This window comes from Pristiophorus japonicus, chromosome 18, assembly GCF_044704955.1.
Source record: "Pristiophorus japonicus isolate sPriJap1 chromosome 18, sPriJap1.hap1, whole genome shotgun sequence".
NCBI lineage: Eukaryota > Metazoa > Chordata > Chondrichthyes > Pristiophoridae > Pristiophorus > Pristiophorus japonicus.
The window spans coordinates 8,287,657-8,304,592 of NC_091994.1; the positions used below are offsets into that span (position 1 = coordinate 8,287,657).

Here is a 16,936-nt window from a genome sequence, read left to right on the forward strand (position 1 = left end):
GCCAGGGTGATCTCCTGGACTCGTGTCGATCGCCTGGATGGGTCAGAGAGGAATTTTCCCAGGTTTTTTTCTCCCTAAATTGGCCGGGGTTTTTATCTGGTTGTTGCCCTCCCAGGAGATCACATGGCTCCGGTTGGGGTGGAGTGTAGATGCTTTCAGTGTAAGGGGTGTCGCAGTTGTGTGAGGCGGACTGGTTGGGCTGGGTGTTCTTTGCCTTTCCGCCATTGTTCATAGGTTCGTGTGTAACCTTTAGGGCTGCTGACCGAGGGCCGTGCGGCTCTTTGTCGGCCGGCGCAGACACGGTGGGCGGGAATGGCCTCCTTCTGCGCTGTAAATTTCTATGTTTCTATAGGCCAGACCGGGTAAGGACAGCAGATTTCCTTCCCTAAAGGACATTAGTGAACCAGATGGGTTTTTAATGACAATCCTGTAGTTTCATGGTCATTACTGATGCTAGTTTTCTATTTCAGATTCATTTAATTAATTGAATTTAAATTCCCCAGCTGCCATGGTGGATTGGAACTTATGTTTCCGGAGCATTAATCCAGGCATCTGGATTACTAGCCCAGTAACATAAACCAGTATGCTAGGCGTACAGTATGAAGACACAGCAGCCACTGGTGAGGCGAAGGAAAGGGTGGGGTGCACAAGAGGCCAGTCAGAGGGAGAGAGTTCAGGGTGCAAAGAGTTTAGGGTGCAGGCGGTTTGTCACGCTGGAGCAGTTTAGAGAGTCAGGGAGGGGCAAAACCACAATTAACATTAGATCCTGTACATTTGCAGGACGCTCACCATAGCCAGATTCACCCAGGCTGTCGATAACTGGGTCAATGTGGCATCCTCATCCTGCTCGTGCATCTTCTTCAGCTCCTTTCTAAATTAAATGGATTAAGTTGGCAATTATGCAATGCAACAGGCAACCAGAACTCTCCAGTAGAAGACAACAGCAGCATTGTAAAATTTTTTGCACTATAGTTTTCTTCCCCTGCCACCCTGATGAAAGTAACCCCTTGCTGGGCAATATTCGATCGACAACGGATGCTTTCCAAACACCTCATCAGTTTCAGGTGGGACTTGACCAAGACAAAGAAAAAAAATACTTGTATTTATATAGCAACCTCAACCTCAGGATGCCCCAAAGTGCTTTACAGCCAATGAAGTACTTTTTGAAGTGTAGTCAACAACTTGTATTTATATAGCGCCTTTAATGTAGTGAAATGTCCCAAGGTGCTTCAAGTCACTGTTGTAATGTGGGAAACGCAGCAGCCACTTTGTGCACAGCAAGCTCCCACAAACAGCAATGTGATCATGACCAGATAATCTGTTTTTGTGATGTTGATTAAGGGATACATATTGGCCAGGACATCGGGGATAACGCCCCTGCTCTTCTTTGAAATAGTGCCGAGGGATCTTTTACATCCATCTTAGAGAGCATAATGGGCCTGGGTTTAACATCTCATCCAAAAGACAGTGCTCGATCAGTACTTCACTGGGAGTGTCAGCCTAGATTTTTATGCTCAAGTCTCTGGAGTGGGACTTGAACCCACAACCTTGTGACTCAGAGGCAAGAGTGCTACCTACTGAGTCATAGGTTATTCAATCAGGGAGTGGGGAGGAGAGAGGATTAAAAAGCCCACGGTCACCCATTGTTCACATGCCTTTTCCAACAAAGTGCAAGGGTGGGGGGGACAAGAGAGAGAGAAAACAACTGGATCATCACCAGGAGCAGTAACCTGGCCAACTTTCCTCACTCTAACCAACACCATTCCAACTCATAGCAGCTAACAACACAAACTGACCATTGAATCTGGAACCTGTCAGGTCTACAAGTCTCGGTCAGTCGCTGGATAATGTAACGTTCCAATTAGGGTAAGCTGAATTCATTGCGCTGTGTCGGTTTAACTGCTGCCCTGCTTTAATAATTTTCCTCACTAGAGTTTAAATTTGGAAAACAGCAACAGAACTAATTGCGTGGAAAGTTCCAACTGCACATAGTGTACTGTCACGCGAACAGGCTTCAAATATCTTCCAAGTGAAAAAAGTACCACTACATTTAATGAATGTTTATTGTGCAATGTGCACTGTCTGGATTGAGTGGAACATCTCACATTTTAATTCTATTTTTTGCTTGTCGGTGCAAAAATTGCTTCACTCCAAAATTATTATGCACTGACTAGAACAGATGAAGACAGGAATCATCGTTATCAAGTAGCAGGAAAGATTAGACAAACCTTAACTCTAGAGAAAGAAAGTTGACAGGACCTCAATGAGACATGCAAAATATTAGAAAGACAGACTTGGATTTATATAGCGCCTTTCACAGACACAGGACGTCTCAAAGCACTTTACAGCCAATGAAGTACTTTTGGAGTGCAGTCACTGTTGCAATGTAGGAAACGCGGCAGCCAATTTGCGCACAAGCAATCTGACATTAAGCTGGGTAGCAGTGTGAGCTGTGAGGAGGATGCTAAGAGGCTGCAGGGTGACTTGGACAGGTTAGATGAGTGGGCAAATGCATGGCAGATGCCGTATAATGTAGATAATGTGAGGTTATCCACTTTGGTGGCAAAAACAGCAACGCAGATTATCTGAATGGTGACAGATTGGGAAAAGGGAAGGTGCAACGAGACCTGGGTGTCATGGTACATCAGTTATTGAAAGTTGGCATGTAGGTATAGCAGGCGATGAAGAAGGCAAATGCCATGTTGGCCTTCATAGCAAGAGGAATTGAGTATAGGAGCAGGGAGGTTTTAATGCAGTTGTATAGGGCCTTGATGAGGCCACACCTTTGCATATTGTGTACAGTTTTGGTCTCCTAATATGAGGAAGGACATTCTTGCTATTGAGGGAGTGCAGCGAAGGTTCACCAGACTGATTCCCGGGATGGCAGAACTGACATATCAAGAAAGACTGGATCGACTAGGCTTATATTCACTGGAATTTAGAAGAATGAGAGGGGATCTCATAGAAACATATAAAATTCTGATGGGATTGGACAGGTTAGATGCAGGAAGAATGTTCCCGATGTTGGGGAAGTCCAGAACCAGGGGTCACAGTCTAAGGATAAGGGGCAAGCCACTTAGGACTGAGATGAGGAGAAGCTTCTTCACTCAGAGAATTGTGAACCTGTGGAATTCTCTACCACAGGAAGTTATTGAGGCCAGTTCGTTAGATATATTCAAAAGGGAGTTAGATGTGGCCCTTACGGCTAAAGGGATCAAGGGGTATGGAGAGAAAGCAGGAATGGGGTACTGAAGTTGCATGATCAGCCATGATCATATTGAATGGTGGTGCAGGCTTGAAGAATCGAATGGCCTACTCCTTCACCTATTTTCTATGTTTCTATGTTTCTCACGAACAGTAAGGTGATAATGACCAAATAATCTGTTTTTTTTATTAATTATTTACTTTAAAGGATCGTGGGCCCAAATAGTTTTTTATATTAAAAATGGTAACATTACAAAAATTTTCTTTCTTTAAGTAATAAATATTTTGAGTAATCCAACAGTTATGGTACAACAGACAAAAGACATTATGGTTTCTTAAGGATGGATGTTGGACTTGGGGTGAGCTTCGATGAGCTAAATGGCCTTTTCCAGCTCTTGACTGTTCACACGTTCCTGGTGACCTGATGCATTGAACAGTCTTCAAAACTGGCCACAGAAAAAAATATATATACCCTATACGCAATTGCTGGGTTTGTTCTGTGACAAAACTGATTTACCGGACCCAACCAATCCACATGGATTCAGTGAGCTTGGGCCAAAGTAGAAACTGGGTTTAATTTCAGCACTAATTATTAGGTTTAAAATGGGATAAAGAGGGTCAGGAACCAATAAAATGATTCAAACCATGCTGTAAAATCCTTAATCCAAGACACAAAGCACTACATTCAATTGTGATGTCGCTCGGTTAATCTGTGCATCTGCCATCTAAGTTTCCTGTTTGCACAAACTCTTGTATATATTTCCTGGAAATTGGCCAGACCGAGCTTTTGAACTCAGCCATACTAGGGAGCCACACAGTGGAAGTAATAATCGATTCAGTATTCCTGCGTCATGACCATTTACGGAAGTTAATTCAAGTTTCCTCGGAGACAGTGCCTCAATGAGGTCACCAGCGTTCACAGTGAAAACAGAATGTTATAGAAACACACGTGGAAAGAAAAAGGATCTTAAATTAATTGATTTGCAGACCGGGCTGCATAACATCCTCAGTCATCGTGGCCCACAGCTACCTTGAACTGGAGGGGGGGGGGAATCTGCAGCCATCAATTATCACAGGTCTCATTCAAGGTATAGGCTCACTTAAATGGCCATGTAAACAAGGGTGGCATTAGCAACCTAGAGCTATACCGATGGCTTCAGAAGAGGAAAAATGGTCGCAAAACCAAACAAAAGTAATCAAATCTTCTAAACAGATTTAAAAAGCAGCTCTGCTGTACAAGTAGTCCTTTAGTAAGCAAACCATTCCCTTTGTCTAAGCAACCTAGTTAACCAAACAGATTGGGAAACATGAGAAAAGTAGTCGGCTACTAGCAAACCCTGACCTCTACCACCGAGAAGGACAAGGGCAGCAGGCGCATGGGAACACCACCACCTCCACATTCCCCTCCACGCCACACACTATCCTGACATGGAAAAATATCGCCATTCCTTCATCGTTGCTGGGTCAAAATCCTGGAACTCTCTCCCTAACAGCAACCTTCACCACACGGATTGCAGCGGTTCAAGAAGGCGGCTCACCACCACCTTCTCAAGGACTATTAGGGATGAGCAATAAATGCTGGCTTTGTCGGCAACACCCACATTCCATGAATGAATAAAAAAAAAACCTTCAAGATAAAGTTTCACATTTACAAACATGAACATTAATTTGGGGGGGGGGGGGGGGGGGGGGGGAAATGAAGGAAGGGGGACAGTTCATTCTACATCCATGCTTTCTCTAGTAAAGTGCACATAGGTCAGGCCTCAGTAGTACGAGTGCGCTGATGATAAAATACTTTCGACCGAACTGCAATTTTAGTAACGCACTTACCGAGCCAGATCCAGTCGGTCCAGCTTCAGAAAGATCTGTATTGACATGGCCATGCTGCAGGAGTGGGAGAGACAAACATATCACTCTGTCATTACCAACACAGGTATTCTACGCTGGGAACATAAACCTACTGCTCTGAGACTTCAAGGAAAAAGCATTTTGGAAATTTTCACTACACAGTATTCCCAATCCCCATCCCCCAAAAAGATCCTCGCATCACAAAAAGCCATTTTAATTTTCTATCTCCGTCACCATTTCAGTATCTAGTTTGGGAAAGGCTGTTAAAGTGCTACAATTTGCAGTTAGTGGTGAGCTCTCTAACCCCCTCTATCTTGCTATCTCTCCCCATGTTTAAAGGCTTCAGATAATCTTGTTTTTGGTCACCTTCCTTACTTCTTTATTGCTCCATAGCGGCATCTCCTCTGTGAAATGCTTGGTGATATTTTCTGCATCAAAGGTGCTTCATAAAAGGTGCACGCTATTGTTCCAACATTGTTAGACAACGAACAAAATGCGTACACACTGCAATACACCATAAACACTCAGAAGAAAAGGCCCATGTCACTGAAAGAAATATTGGGCCCCGTGGTTGGAAGTGAGGTGGAATAATAAGAATTGAGCTATTTACACTCAATTCTCCACACAAAAATAGTTCCCAAATATAATCGTACCCTCCCCTAGTAGAAGCTACATGCTTCTTCACAAAAAGGATGAATGGGCAGGGGATATCACTGGCTGCATGTGAATGTTTGCACATGAGCTCTTAATTGTCACTCCACGCAATGCAAAAAACACATCTGCACCTCCACACAGCACCCATGTGAGCCACAGACGAGCATAGCTGTGCGTCCATGTAGATTCCTACACCACACTTTCCTCTTAGAGCATCAGATTGCCTTGGTTGAAGGCAATCAGCCTCGATAATTTGAGGGGCAGGGGTTGGTGGGCTCGGGGAGTACCTGTTCACGATCGAGGCAGACACTGGAGTGCTGCTTTGTTAGAGGAACATCCTTTGTAGGAAATGTCGAACTGAGAGCTCACCTGCACAGGTCGATCTTAAAATATTCTATTTGAGGAAGAGTGGAGAGTTCTTGTAGTGTTCTCGTCAACATTCTCCCCCAAACCAACACCATTAGGTGTCAGAAAACTCACTGCTTTTTGGGAGCCCCTACTGTGCGCTAAATGTTTGCCTACTTAACCATAACTTTACCTCAAGGTAATTCACTGTATATAAAGCACAGATATTTGACAGATATGTTGACAGGCAAAGCCTGCACATTCCTACTCACCACTCCAGACTCTCCCCTTGGTGTAGTGTACGTAGAGCTGAATCAGTATTTTGGTCGTGTAAATAGATCGAAGCTGCCATCAACAAGAAAGTCGTGTTGCTAATATCAACATTCTTCGCCATCTTCTTGTCCAATTCTGCTATGGTGGCATCTCTGTACAAGATGTGATATCAAGAATTCTCTTTTTATATATTGACACAAAATTACTTAGAGCTAGAGTTCAATGGACAAATCCTGGTTACTTTTATTAAGAGGATTTACAAGAATGTTGCCTGGACTGGAGAATTTTGGCTGAGGAAAGATTGGAGATGCTGGGTCTGTTTTCTTTGGAACAGAGGAGGCTAAGGGGAGGCCTGATTGAGGTGTATAAAATTATGAGGGGCCTGGATAGGAAGGACCGGTTTCCCTTGGCAGTGGGGTCAACAACCAGGGGGCATAGATTTAAAGTTAATTGCGGGGAGGTTTAGAGGAGATAGGAGGGGAAATTTGATGGGGGTCTGGAACTCATTGCCTGAAAGGGTGGTAGAGGCAGAAACCCTCACCACATTTAAAAGATACTTGGATGTGTACTTGAAGTGCCGTAACCTACAGGGCAACAGACCAAGAGCTGGAAAGTAGTATTAGGCTGGATAGCTCTTGGTCAGCCGGCACGGTCATAGTGGGCCGAAATGGCCTCCTTCCGTGCTGTACATTTCTATGATTCTATGATAATTAATTACTGCTCTATGCTGTGTTAGTTAATGGTAGCTAGGGCATTCCAATTAGCCTTACCAACCCCAGCTAAAGGGTAGAAACAGACAGAATTCCCATTCCTGATTCCCAGCCAGTGATGTGCGCAATAAAGTATACGGACATCAGGCGAGGATGGGATTGGGTCGGGCTATGATGTCCACACAGACTAGCCTGCCAATTGGCATTAACGCCACTTGGGCAAGTCACCACAGAGCAATAAGTGCCCAAAGGACGGCACTTGACCGCAGATAACCAAACCAAGCCCAATCTTATCCGTACATCCATACATCGCAGAAGTGGGATGCCTGGATGATTATTATCGCGGCCAGTTGCATTGAGGTCAACTATAGCGCCCCAAAGTCGAGATCGATGACCTCAACAGAGACCAGGAAGAGAGCCTGGGACCAAGGCTATTGCCCTAGAGAAAATATGAAATAAATTATGGTCCCTTACCGTTGATCCTCGCTGGACAAATATTCAGCAAGCATTTTTACAGCTTGTAATTCAGCAGCAGCTCCTGGTTTGATATCATCCAATACGACACCATACTTTTTCTAAGAAGATAAAAATAATTATAAATTTGTTTCTGATCAACTAGGATTTGAATTTAAAATTCAGTGATTTTGGTTGCTATTTTCCCCACTGAAAAGCAACATTAAACAATCCCAGTTAGATGTAGGACATTACTCCCCTCTACTCTGCCTCAACAACATGTCTTTATTCCTCCAGCCCGCCCCACAACCAGGAAAAACACTGGCAACTACACCAGAGTGAAATATCCATTTCCCACATTCTTTAAACAAATCTTCAATTCCATAAGGATGAATTGCAACTGCCTAAACTCATAAGAAATAGGAACAGGAGTGGGCCACCTGGACTCTCGAGCCTGCTCTGCCATTCAATAAGATCATGGCTGATCCAATTCTGGCCTCAACGCCACTTCCTTGCGCTCTCCCCATAACCCTTACCCTTTAAAAAATCTGTCTATCTCCAATTTAAATATATTCAAAGACCCAGCCTCCACAGCTCTCTGGGGTAGAGAATTCCAAAGATTCACGAGCTCTAAGAGAAGAAATTTCTCCTCATTTCCGTTTTAAATGGGCGACCCCTTATTCTGTGACTATACCCCCTAGTTCTAGACTCCCCATTCATCTCACATTACAGCTTTTCAGCTCAGGAGACTTACATTCCATCAGTCAGGGCTGTACTGAATTCACCTGAAAGGCGGCTGGTTCAATATCATCACATTGGTACAAATAGGCCTCTCTCTATGGTTGAGTCAATGTAGGAGCGTTCAATTCTACACCTAACCAAACTGTGCCTGACCCAGCAGTAACTACTGAGAGATCAGGACACGAAGACAGAAGAGGGACTCAATCCCCAACAGCACCAATTTTGATTAAAAAAAACAAATTCGTTCCAGGCCCGCATTTATTGCCCATCCCTATTTGCCCTCGAGAAGGTGATGGTGAGCCGCCTTCGGGAACCGCTGCAGTCCGTGTGGTGATACTTCTTCGCAGCAGTTTGTTACAACTGAGTGGCTTGCTCAGCCATTTCAGAGAGCAGTTAAGAGTCAACCACATTGCTGTGCGTCTGGAGTCACATACAGATCAGACCGGGTAAGGATGACATATTTCCTTCCCTAAAAAGGACATTAGTGAACCAGATGGGTTTTTACGACAATCTGATGGTTTCATGGTCACCATTACTGATACTAGCTTTTTACTCCAGATTTATTTAATTCCCCAGCTGCCATGGTGGGATTTGAACTCACGCTTCTGGATCAATGAGGAATTGACTCATGAGGATAGGATGAGTAGGTTGGGCCTCTACTCATTGGAATTCAGAAGAATGAGAGGTGGTCTTATCGAAACGTATAAGATTATGAGGGGGCTTGACAAGATGGATGCAGAGAGGATGTTTCCACTGATAGGGGAGACTAGAACTAGGGGGCATAATCTTAGAATAAGGGTTCGCCCATTTAAAACTGAGATGAGGAGGAATTTCTTCTCTCAGAAGGTTGTAAATCTATGGAATTCACTGCCTCAGAGAGCCGCGGAAGCTGGGTCATTGAATAAATTTAAGACAGACAGTTTCTTAACTGATAAGGGAATAAGGGGTTATGGGGAGCGGGCAGGGAAGTGGACCGGGAAGTGGACCTGAGTCCATGATCGGATCAGCCATGATCGTATTAAAAGGCGGAGCAGCCTCGAAGGGCCGCATGGCCTACCCCTGCTCCTATTTCTTATGTTCTTATGTAATAGCCAAGGCCTCTGGATTACTGGTCTGGTAACAATCACTATGCTATCATTCCCGATGAACATAAAAAGTCACTAAATCAAAAATGGTGCAAGTTATTTCAAATGATCTACAGTGAGTATAAATGGCCTTCCCCAAATTTTGAGGGGATCATTTTGTATATAACCTTAATGCTAAGCAGAACATACGTCCGGCAGATTGCAATCGATTACACAAACTTGGGAGGATAACCATCCTGATTAAAATCTAATTGTCCGTAAAGGGCAAAGTGGAAAAAGTCCGCACGGTGCCAGTGAACAGCGTTATTTAGGTTCAACAGCAAGACACTGTTGAGTTGAAAGTGTGAGGTCATCCACTTTGGACCCAAGAACGTTACAGCAGAGTACTTTCTAACCGTGAAGGAGCAGAGAGATTCACAGGTCCAAGTACCAAAATCACTAAAGCCTAGTGGACAGCTACAAAAGTTAATTTAGAAGGCTCATGGAATGTTCGTCTTTATCTGAAGAGGCGGAGGTCATGTTACAGCTGTATAGAGCTTTGGTTAAACCCATATCTGGAGTATCACATTCACTTCTGGGCACAGTATCTCAAGGATATATTGGCCTTGGAAAGGGTGCAGTGCAGATTCACCAGAATGATACTGGGGCTAAATGAGTTAAACTAGGACAGGTTGCATAGACTCGGCTTGTATACCTTTGAATATAGAAAATTAAGTGGTTATGTAATTGAGGTGTTTAAGATGATTAAACAATTTGGTAGGGTAGATAGGAAAAAACTATTCCCTTCGGTGGAGTGAGTCTAGAACAAGAGGGCATAACCTTAAAATTAGAGCTAGGCTATTCAGGGGTGATGTCAGGAAGCACTTCTTCACACAAAGGGTAGTGGAAATCGGGAACTCACTCTGTGGAAAAAGCTGTTGAGGCTGGAAGCCAACTGAAAATTTCAAAATGGAGATCGATAGATTTTTGTTAGGTAAGGATATTAAGGGTTATGGAACCAAGGTGGGTAAATGAAGTTGATATGAAGATCAGCCATGATCTAACTGAATGGAGAAACAGGCTCGAGGGACTGAATGGCCTACTCCTGTTCCTAATTTGTTATCTGCAACTCAGAAGAACCACATGGAGGCCAGGAAGCTCTCCATGGGAAGTGGGAGGGGGAAATCTGAGGAAGCATCAACCCTGACCTATTTGTGCGCGCCGCACTGGGTGCCTAATGAGTCGCATCAGTGAATGTTTGCGAACTGGCCTCTGCTCTGTGCCTTGGAAGCAAGATGGGCAAGTAGGGGCAGATTGAAAGTTAACGCATACTAAAACAAACTGTTTATCCATAATAACCAGAGGAAATATTGTTTCCATACCTGTGCAATATAAGCTCTGTAAAGGAAAACATCTCGCTCAACTTCTTTCTCTGGGCTAGAGAGCTGAAAGACAAACCAGCCAATTAGTTCCACAAAACCAAACAGCAGCGACAGATATTTTAAAAATCCTTCACTCAATTCTCCCGACAATGACGACGCTTGCTAAGCACACAGTCCTCCAGTACCCCACCTAAATGGCCATTCTTCATGGATGAGCCTAGATAGGAAGCATTGGCAAATTAGTTACTCATGGACATCACAACCGACCAACTTCAATCCTGTCATCATCTGATTTCCAAAAATCCATACTTCCAGCAGGATAGGGATCAGGAGTGAGAAAGCTGGTTAATTTACCTCTCTCCCTAAACCAGGCTAATTATATTGTCCCAAATGCCACTTCTGATTTAGATCAGCTAATTCACCACAGACGTCAAACCTAGAACCTTCAGGTGCATAAGGCTTTGTGCCACAGTAACTGGTGCCTGTATCTACAGAGCATCAGGCAACTGCAATCAAAAGTTTATATGTAGCGAAACTTAAAAAGATAACCACACTAATAGGAGAAATATCAGTTAATAAGCTCGTGGAAGGACATGTGCCATATAAATTGGGGGATCAGTAACAAGTTCAGTGATGGAAGCTCCAACAAAGGGCAAAAATACAAAGTTGCTTCCAGCATTTTGGGGGTTTTATTTCACTCTACCCATGTCATTTTAATTTAGTTTACTTGTGCTCAGTTGTTTGTGTTGCAGTATTTAATGTCACTTAAAAGATTTGCTGATTATACGTATAATCGGGCAATATGATTGCAAAGAAAAAGACTTGCATTTATATATAGCACTTTTCACGGCCTCCAGTCATCCAAAAGCGCTTTACAACCAATTAATTACTTTAGAAGTGTAGTCACTGTTGTAAGATAGGAAACGTAGCAGCCATTTTGTACACAGCAAGCTCCCACAAATAGAAATGTGATAATGACCAGATAATCTGTTTTAGTGATAAATATTGACCAGAACACCGGGGATAACTCCCTTGCTCTTCTTCGAAACAGTGCTATGGGATCTTTTATGTCCACCTGAGGGAGCAGACAGGGCCTCGGTTTAACATCTCATCCAAAAGGCAGCACCTCCGAGTGTAACGCCCCTTCAGCACTGCACTGAAAGTGTCAGCCTAGATTTTTGTGCTCAAGTCTCTGGAGTGGGACTTGATTCCACAACCTTCTGACTCAGAGGCGAGAATGCTGCCCACTGAGCCATGGTTTGACACCTTTATTCTCTCATATCACACCTTTAGTATACCAAAAATCTTCCAAGTCACTTGGCAACAGGAAAAATCAGACATTGAGCAAGAGGTGCAAAAGAGAAAGGTGGCCAAAAGCATGGTCGCAGATACGGGAGACTTTTCAAAGGGAAAAAGAGTGCAATAAGGTAGGAAGGCAATTCCACAGTACATGGATGAAGACACTGCCAACGATGCTGAAGTGCACAGCAGACCAGAGTGTACAGAGGGCTGGAGGAGGTTGCAGAAGGAGAGTGGAACGACCTCACAGAGCGAGTTGCCAATGAAGACAAAGATCTTGAAGTCAATGCGCTGGACAGGAAGCAGAGAGTCGGGATAAACGGGTCCTTTTCGGAATGGCAGGCAGTGACTAGTGGAGTGCCGCAGGGCTCAGTGCTGGGACCCCAGCTCTTTACAATATACATCAATGATTTGGATGAAGGAATTGAGTGTAATATCTCCAAGTTTGCAGATGACACTAAACTGGGTGGCTGTGTGAGCTACAAGGAGGATGCTAAGAGGCTACAGGGTGACTTGGACAGGTTAGGTGAGTGGGCAAATGCATGGCAGATGCAGTATAATGTGGATAAATGTGAGGTTATCCACTTTGGTGGCAAAAACATGAAGGCAGATTATCTGAATGGCGGCTGATTAGGAAAAGGGGAGATGCAATGAGACCTGGATGTCATGGTTCATCAGTCTTTGAAAGTTGGCATGCAGGTACAGTAGGCGATGAAGGCGGCAAATGGTATGTTGGAATTCATAGCTAGGGGATTTGAGTATAGGAGCAGGGAGGTCTTACTGCAATTGTACAGGGCCTTGGCGAAGGCTCACCTGGAATACTGTGTTCAGTTTTGGTCTCCTAATCTGAGGAAGGATGTTCTTGCTATTGAGAGAGTGCAGCGAAGGTTCACCAGACTGATTCCAGGGATGGCTGGACTGACATATGAGGAGAGACTGGATCGACTGGGCCTTTATACACTGGAGTTTAGAAGGATGAGAGGGGATCTCATAGAAACGTATAAGATTCTGACGGGATGGGACAGGTTAGGTGCGGGAAGAATGTTCCCGATGTTGGGGAAGTCCAGAACCAGGGACACAGTCTTAGGATAAGGGGTAGGCCATTTAGGACTGAGATGAGGAGAAACTTCTTCACTCAGAGTTGTTAACCTGTGGAATTCCCTGCCGCAGAGAGTTGTTGATGCCAGTTCATTGGATGTATTCAAGAGGGAGTTAGATATGACCTTTACGGCTAAAGGGATCAAGGATATGGAGAGAAAGCGGGAAAGGGATACTGAGGTGAAGGATCAGCCATGATCTTATTGAATGGTGGTGCAGACTCGAAGGGCCGAATGGCCTACTCCTGCACCTATTTTCTATGTTTTCTATGCTGGGACGTTGGTGAGCCAATGTACATTAATTTGCATTGTTGAATTATCAAGCCATGTAACCAAATTAGAATTTAAATTGAACTGAACTTTATAAATAGCAAAAGAGAAACAGAGCTAGTCCTTATTTGCCCTTTCTTTCAAATGGATTAATACAACTTGCTCTGATCTCTTTCTGCACATTTGTTTAATAGTTTCCAAGAATGCAATATATATTTAAATAATAAACAATGGGAAACTAGGAATGTTTACAAAGCAGCAATTTACATAGGATATACGGAACAGAAACAGGCCATTCGGCACAACCAGTCCATGCCGGTGTTATGCTCCACTCAAGCCTTCTCCCGTCTTTCCTCAATTAAATCTATCCGCATAACCCTCCATTCCCTTCTCTCTCAGATGCTTGTCTAGTCTGCCCTTAAATGAATCTATACTATTCACTTCAACCACTCCCTGTGGCAGTGAGATCCACATTCTCGCCACTCTTTGTAAAGTAAAGAATTTTCTTCTGCATTCACTATTGGATTTCTTGGTGACAATCTTAATATTGATGGCCTCCAGTTATGCTCTTCCCCACAAGTGGAAACATTCTCACTGTAACCACTCGATCAAAACCTTATCTTACTTCACTGGGGTTTCATTACATTTAAATGTCATGACAGACAGTACAGCCCAAGCAGTTTATAGCATTAACCTCCATATTCAGATTACATTATTAGGTTTGTTTTGGATAATTCATCCTTTATATACATTCACAATCCTGTCCTTACCCAACCGCCACATGCACATATTCGACCAAGGATCACTGGGTAATGCTCATTGGAAAGCCTAGCCAATGTTTTCCCCTTTCTCCGGCTCAGGGTTGCTGAGGCAAACTGCAGTGCACCACTAGAACATTAGTTCAGATTTGTCAACTCAGTAGTGACACCCTCGCTTCCGAGTCAGAAAGTTGTGGGTTCAAGTCCCACTCCAGAGAGTTGAGCCCAAAAATCTAGGCAGGCACTCCAATGCAGTACTAGGGAGTGCTTCACTGTCAGAGGTGATGTCTTGTGGATGAGATGTTAAACTGAGGATCAGTCTGCTCTCTCAGGTGGATGTTAAAATCCCATGGCAATATTTCAAAGAAATGCAGCGGAGTTATCCCCGGTGTCCTGGTCAATATTTATCCCTGAATCAACATCACTAAAAACCAGATTATCTGGTCATTATCACATTGCTGTTTGTGGGAGCTGGCTGTGTCTACACTTCAAACTATTCATTGGTTGTAAAGCACTTTTGGACATCCAATGTAAAGACTCATCCAAAAGACGGCACCTCTGACAGTGCAGCATTCCCCCATGCTCGCGCTCTCTGTCTGTTCCCCCCCGCCCCTGGCTCGCGCTTTCTCTCTCTCCATCCCCTGTTTCAACCTGGGCTCACTCACTCACTCACTCACTTACTCTCTCACAGTCTGTCCTCCCCAGGCTGTCTCTGTTCCCCCCGGGCGCTCTCTCCGCCCCCCGCCCGGCTCTCTCTCTCTCTCTCTCGCCCTCCCTCTCCCTCCCCCGGGCTCTCTTTCTCTCTCTCTCTCTCTCCCCCCCAGCCTCGCTCTCTCTCTCTCCCCCCCAACCCCCCCGGGCACTCTCTCTCTCTCTCTCTCTCTCTCTCTGTCCTCGCCCCCAGGCTCTTGCTCTCTTTCTCTGTCTGTCTGTCCCCCCTGGGCTCTCTCTCTTTCCCTCTGTCTGTCCCCCCCGGGCACTCACTCTCTCTCTCTCCCTCTGTCTATCTGTCCCCCCCGGGCACTCTCTCTCTCTGTCTGTCCCCCCTGGCACTCACTCTCTCTCTGTCCCCCCAGGCACTCACTCACTCTCTCTGTCTGTCTGTCTGTCTGTCTACCCCCGGGCTCTCTCTCTCTGTCTCTGTCTGTCCCCCCGGGCACTCTCTCTCTCTCTCTCTGTCCCCCTGGGCACTCACTCTCTCTGTCCCCCCGGGCACTCACTCACTCTCTCTGTCCCCCCGGGCACTCACTCACTCTCTCTCTCTCTCGCTCTCTCTCTCTGTCCCCCCCGGGCACTCACTCACTGTCTGTCTGTCTGTCTGTCTGTCTGTCCCCCCCCCGGGCTCTCTCTCTCTCTCTGTACCCCCCGGGCACTCACTCACTGTCTGTCTGTCTGTCTGTCTGTCTGTCCCCCCCCGGGCTCTCTCTCTCTCTCTCTCTCTGTACCCCCAGGGCACTCACTGTCTGTCTGTCTGTCTGTCCCCCCCCGGGCTCTCTCTCTCTCTCTCTCTCTCTCTGTACCCCCCGGGCACTCACTGTCTGTCTGTCTGTCTGTCTGTCTGTCCCCCCCGGGCTCTCTCTCTCTCTCTCTCTCTGTACCCCCCGGGCACTCACTCACTGTCTGTCTGTCTGTCTGTCTGTCTCCCCCCGGGCTCTCTCTCTCTCTCTGTACCCCCCGGGCACTCACTCACTGTCTGTCTGTCTGTCTGTCTGTCCCCCCCCGGGCTCTCTCTCTCTCTTTGTACCCCCCGGGCACTCACTCACTGTCTGTCTGTCTGTCTGTCTGTCCCCCCCCGGGCTCTCTCTCTCTCTCTCTCTGTACCCCCCGGGCACTCACTGTCTGTCTGTCTGTCTGTCTGTCCCCCCCCGGGCTCTCTCTCTCTCTCTCTCTGTACCCCCCGGGCACTCACTGTCTGTCTGTCTGTCTGTCTGTCCCCCCCCGGGCTCTCTCTCTCTCTCTCTCTCTGTACCCCCCGGGCACTCACTCACTGTCTGTCTGCCTGTCTGTCTGTCCCCCCCCGGGCTCTCTCTCTCTCTCTGTACCCCCCGGGCACTCACTGTCTGTCTGTCCCCCCACCCCGGGCTCTCTCTCTCTGTGTCCCGGGCCTGCTCCAATCTCCGATCCGCCTGTGTTGATTTTCAGACGCCCGGCTCCGGGCCGCTCCATGTCCCCTGTCCCCTGTCCCCTGTCCGCCTCACCTTGACCCGCTGCGCCTCATTGATGCACTGCTGGAAGCTGCCGATGTAGAAGCTGTTCCTGACGTCGAACAGCCGCTCGCCATCCGCTTGCAGCGCCGCCATCTTACCCGGCCCAGCGCGCATGCGCAGCACACGTGGCGCGGCTGCACTGCGCATGCTCGGAGCCATTCGGGCTACAACAACAACTTGTATTTATATAGCGCCTTTAACGTAGTGAAATGTCCCAAAGGTTTCACAAGACAAAAAATTTACACCAAGCCACTTAATAAAAAGAAAGACTTGCATTTATATAAAAGCAAAATAATGCAGATGCTGGAATCTGAAATAAAAACAGAAAATGCTGGAAATCTCAGTGGGTCAGGCAGCATCTGTGGAGAGAATTTATATAGTGCCTTTTAGGACCACCGGACGTTCCAAAGCACTTTAACAGCCAATTAAATATTTTTGAAGTGTGGGAAACGCAGCAGCCAACACACGACAATGTGATAACAACCGGATTATCTGTTGTTTTTTGTTATGTTGATTGAGGGATAAATATTGGGCCCAGGGCTAACTCCCCTGCTCTTCTTCGAAATAGTACCATGGAATCTTTTACGTCAACCTGAGACAGGGCCTCGGTTTAACATGTCATCCAAAAGAC

General features: G+C 45.8%; 1 protein-coding gene across 1 annotated transcript in view; it reads right to left on the reverse strand.

Moving 5' to 3' along the window:
- cope (COPI coat complex subunit epsilon) overlaps positions 1-16,424 on the reverse strand; it is a 29,271-nt gene extending 12,847 nt beyond the window's left edge. The window contains exons 1-6 of the mRNA XM_070860799.1: positions 16,297-16,424; positions 10,675-10,737; positions 7,509-7,609; positions 6,324-6,476; positions 5,035-5,088; positions 790-871 (exon numbers count right to left, since the gene is read on the reverse strand). Of these exons, the coding sequence (XP_070716900.1) occupies positions 790-871; positions 5,035-5,088; positions 6,324-6,476; positions 7,509-7,609; positions 10,675-10,737; positions 16,297-16,419 (576 nt within the window). The 5' untranslated portion in view covers positions 16,420-16,424. The remainder of the gene's footprint in view (positions 1-789; positions 872-5,034; positions 5,089-6,323; positions 6,477-7,508; positions 7,610-10,674; positions 10,738-16,296) is intronic.
- Between the last annotated feature and the right edge of the window lie 512 nt (positions 16,425-16,936).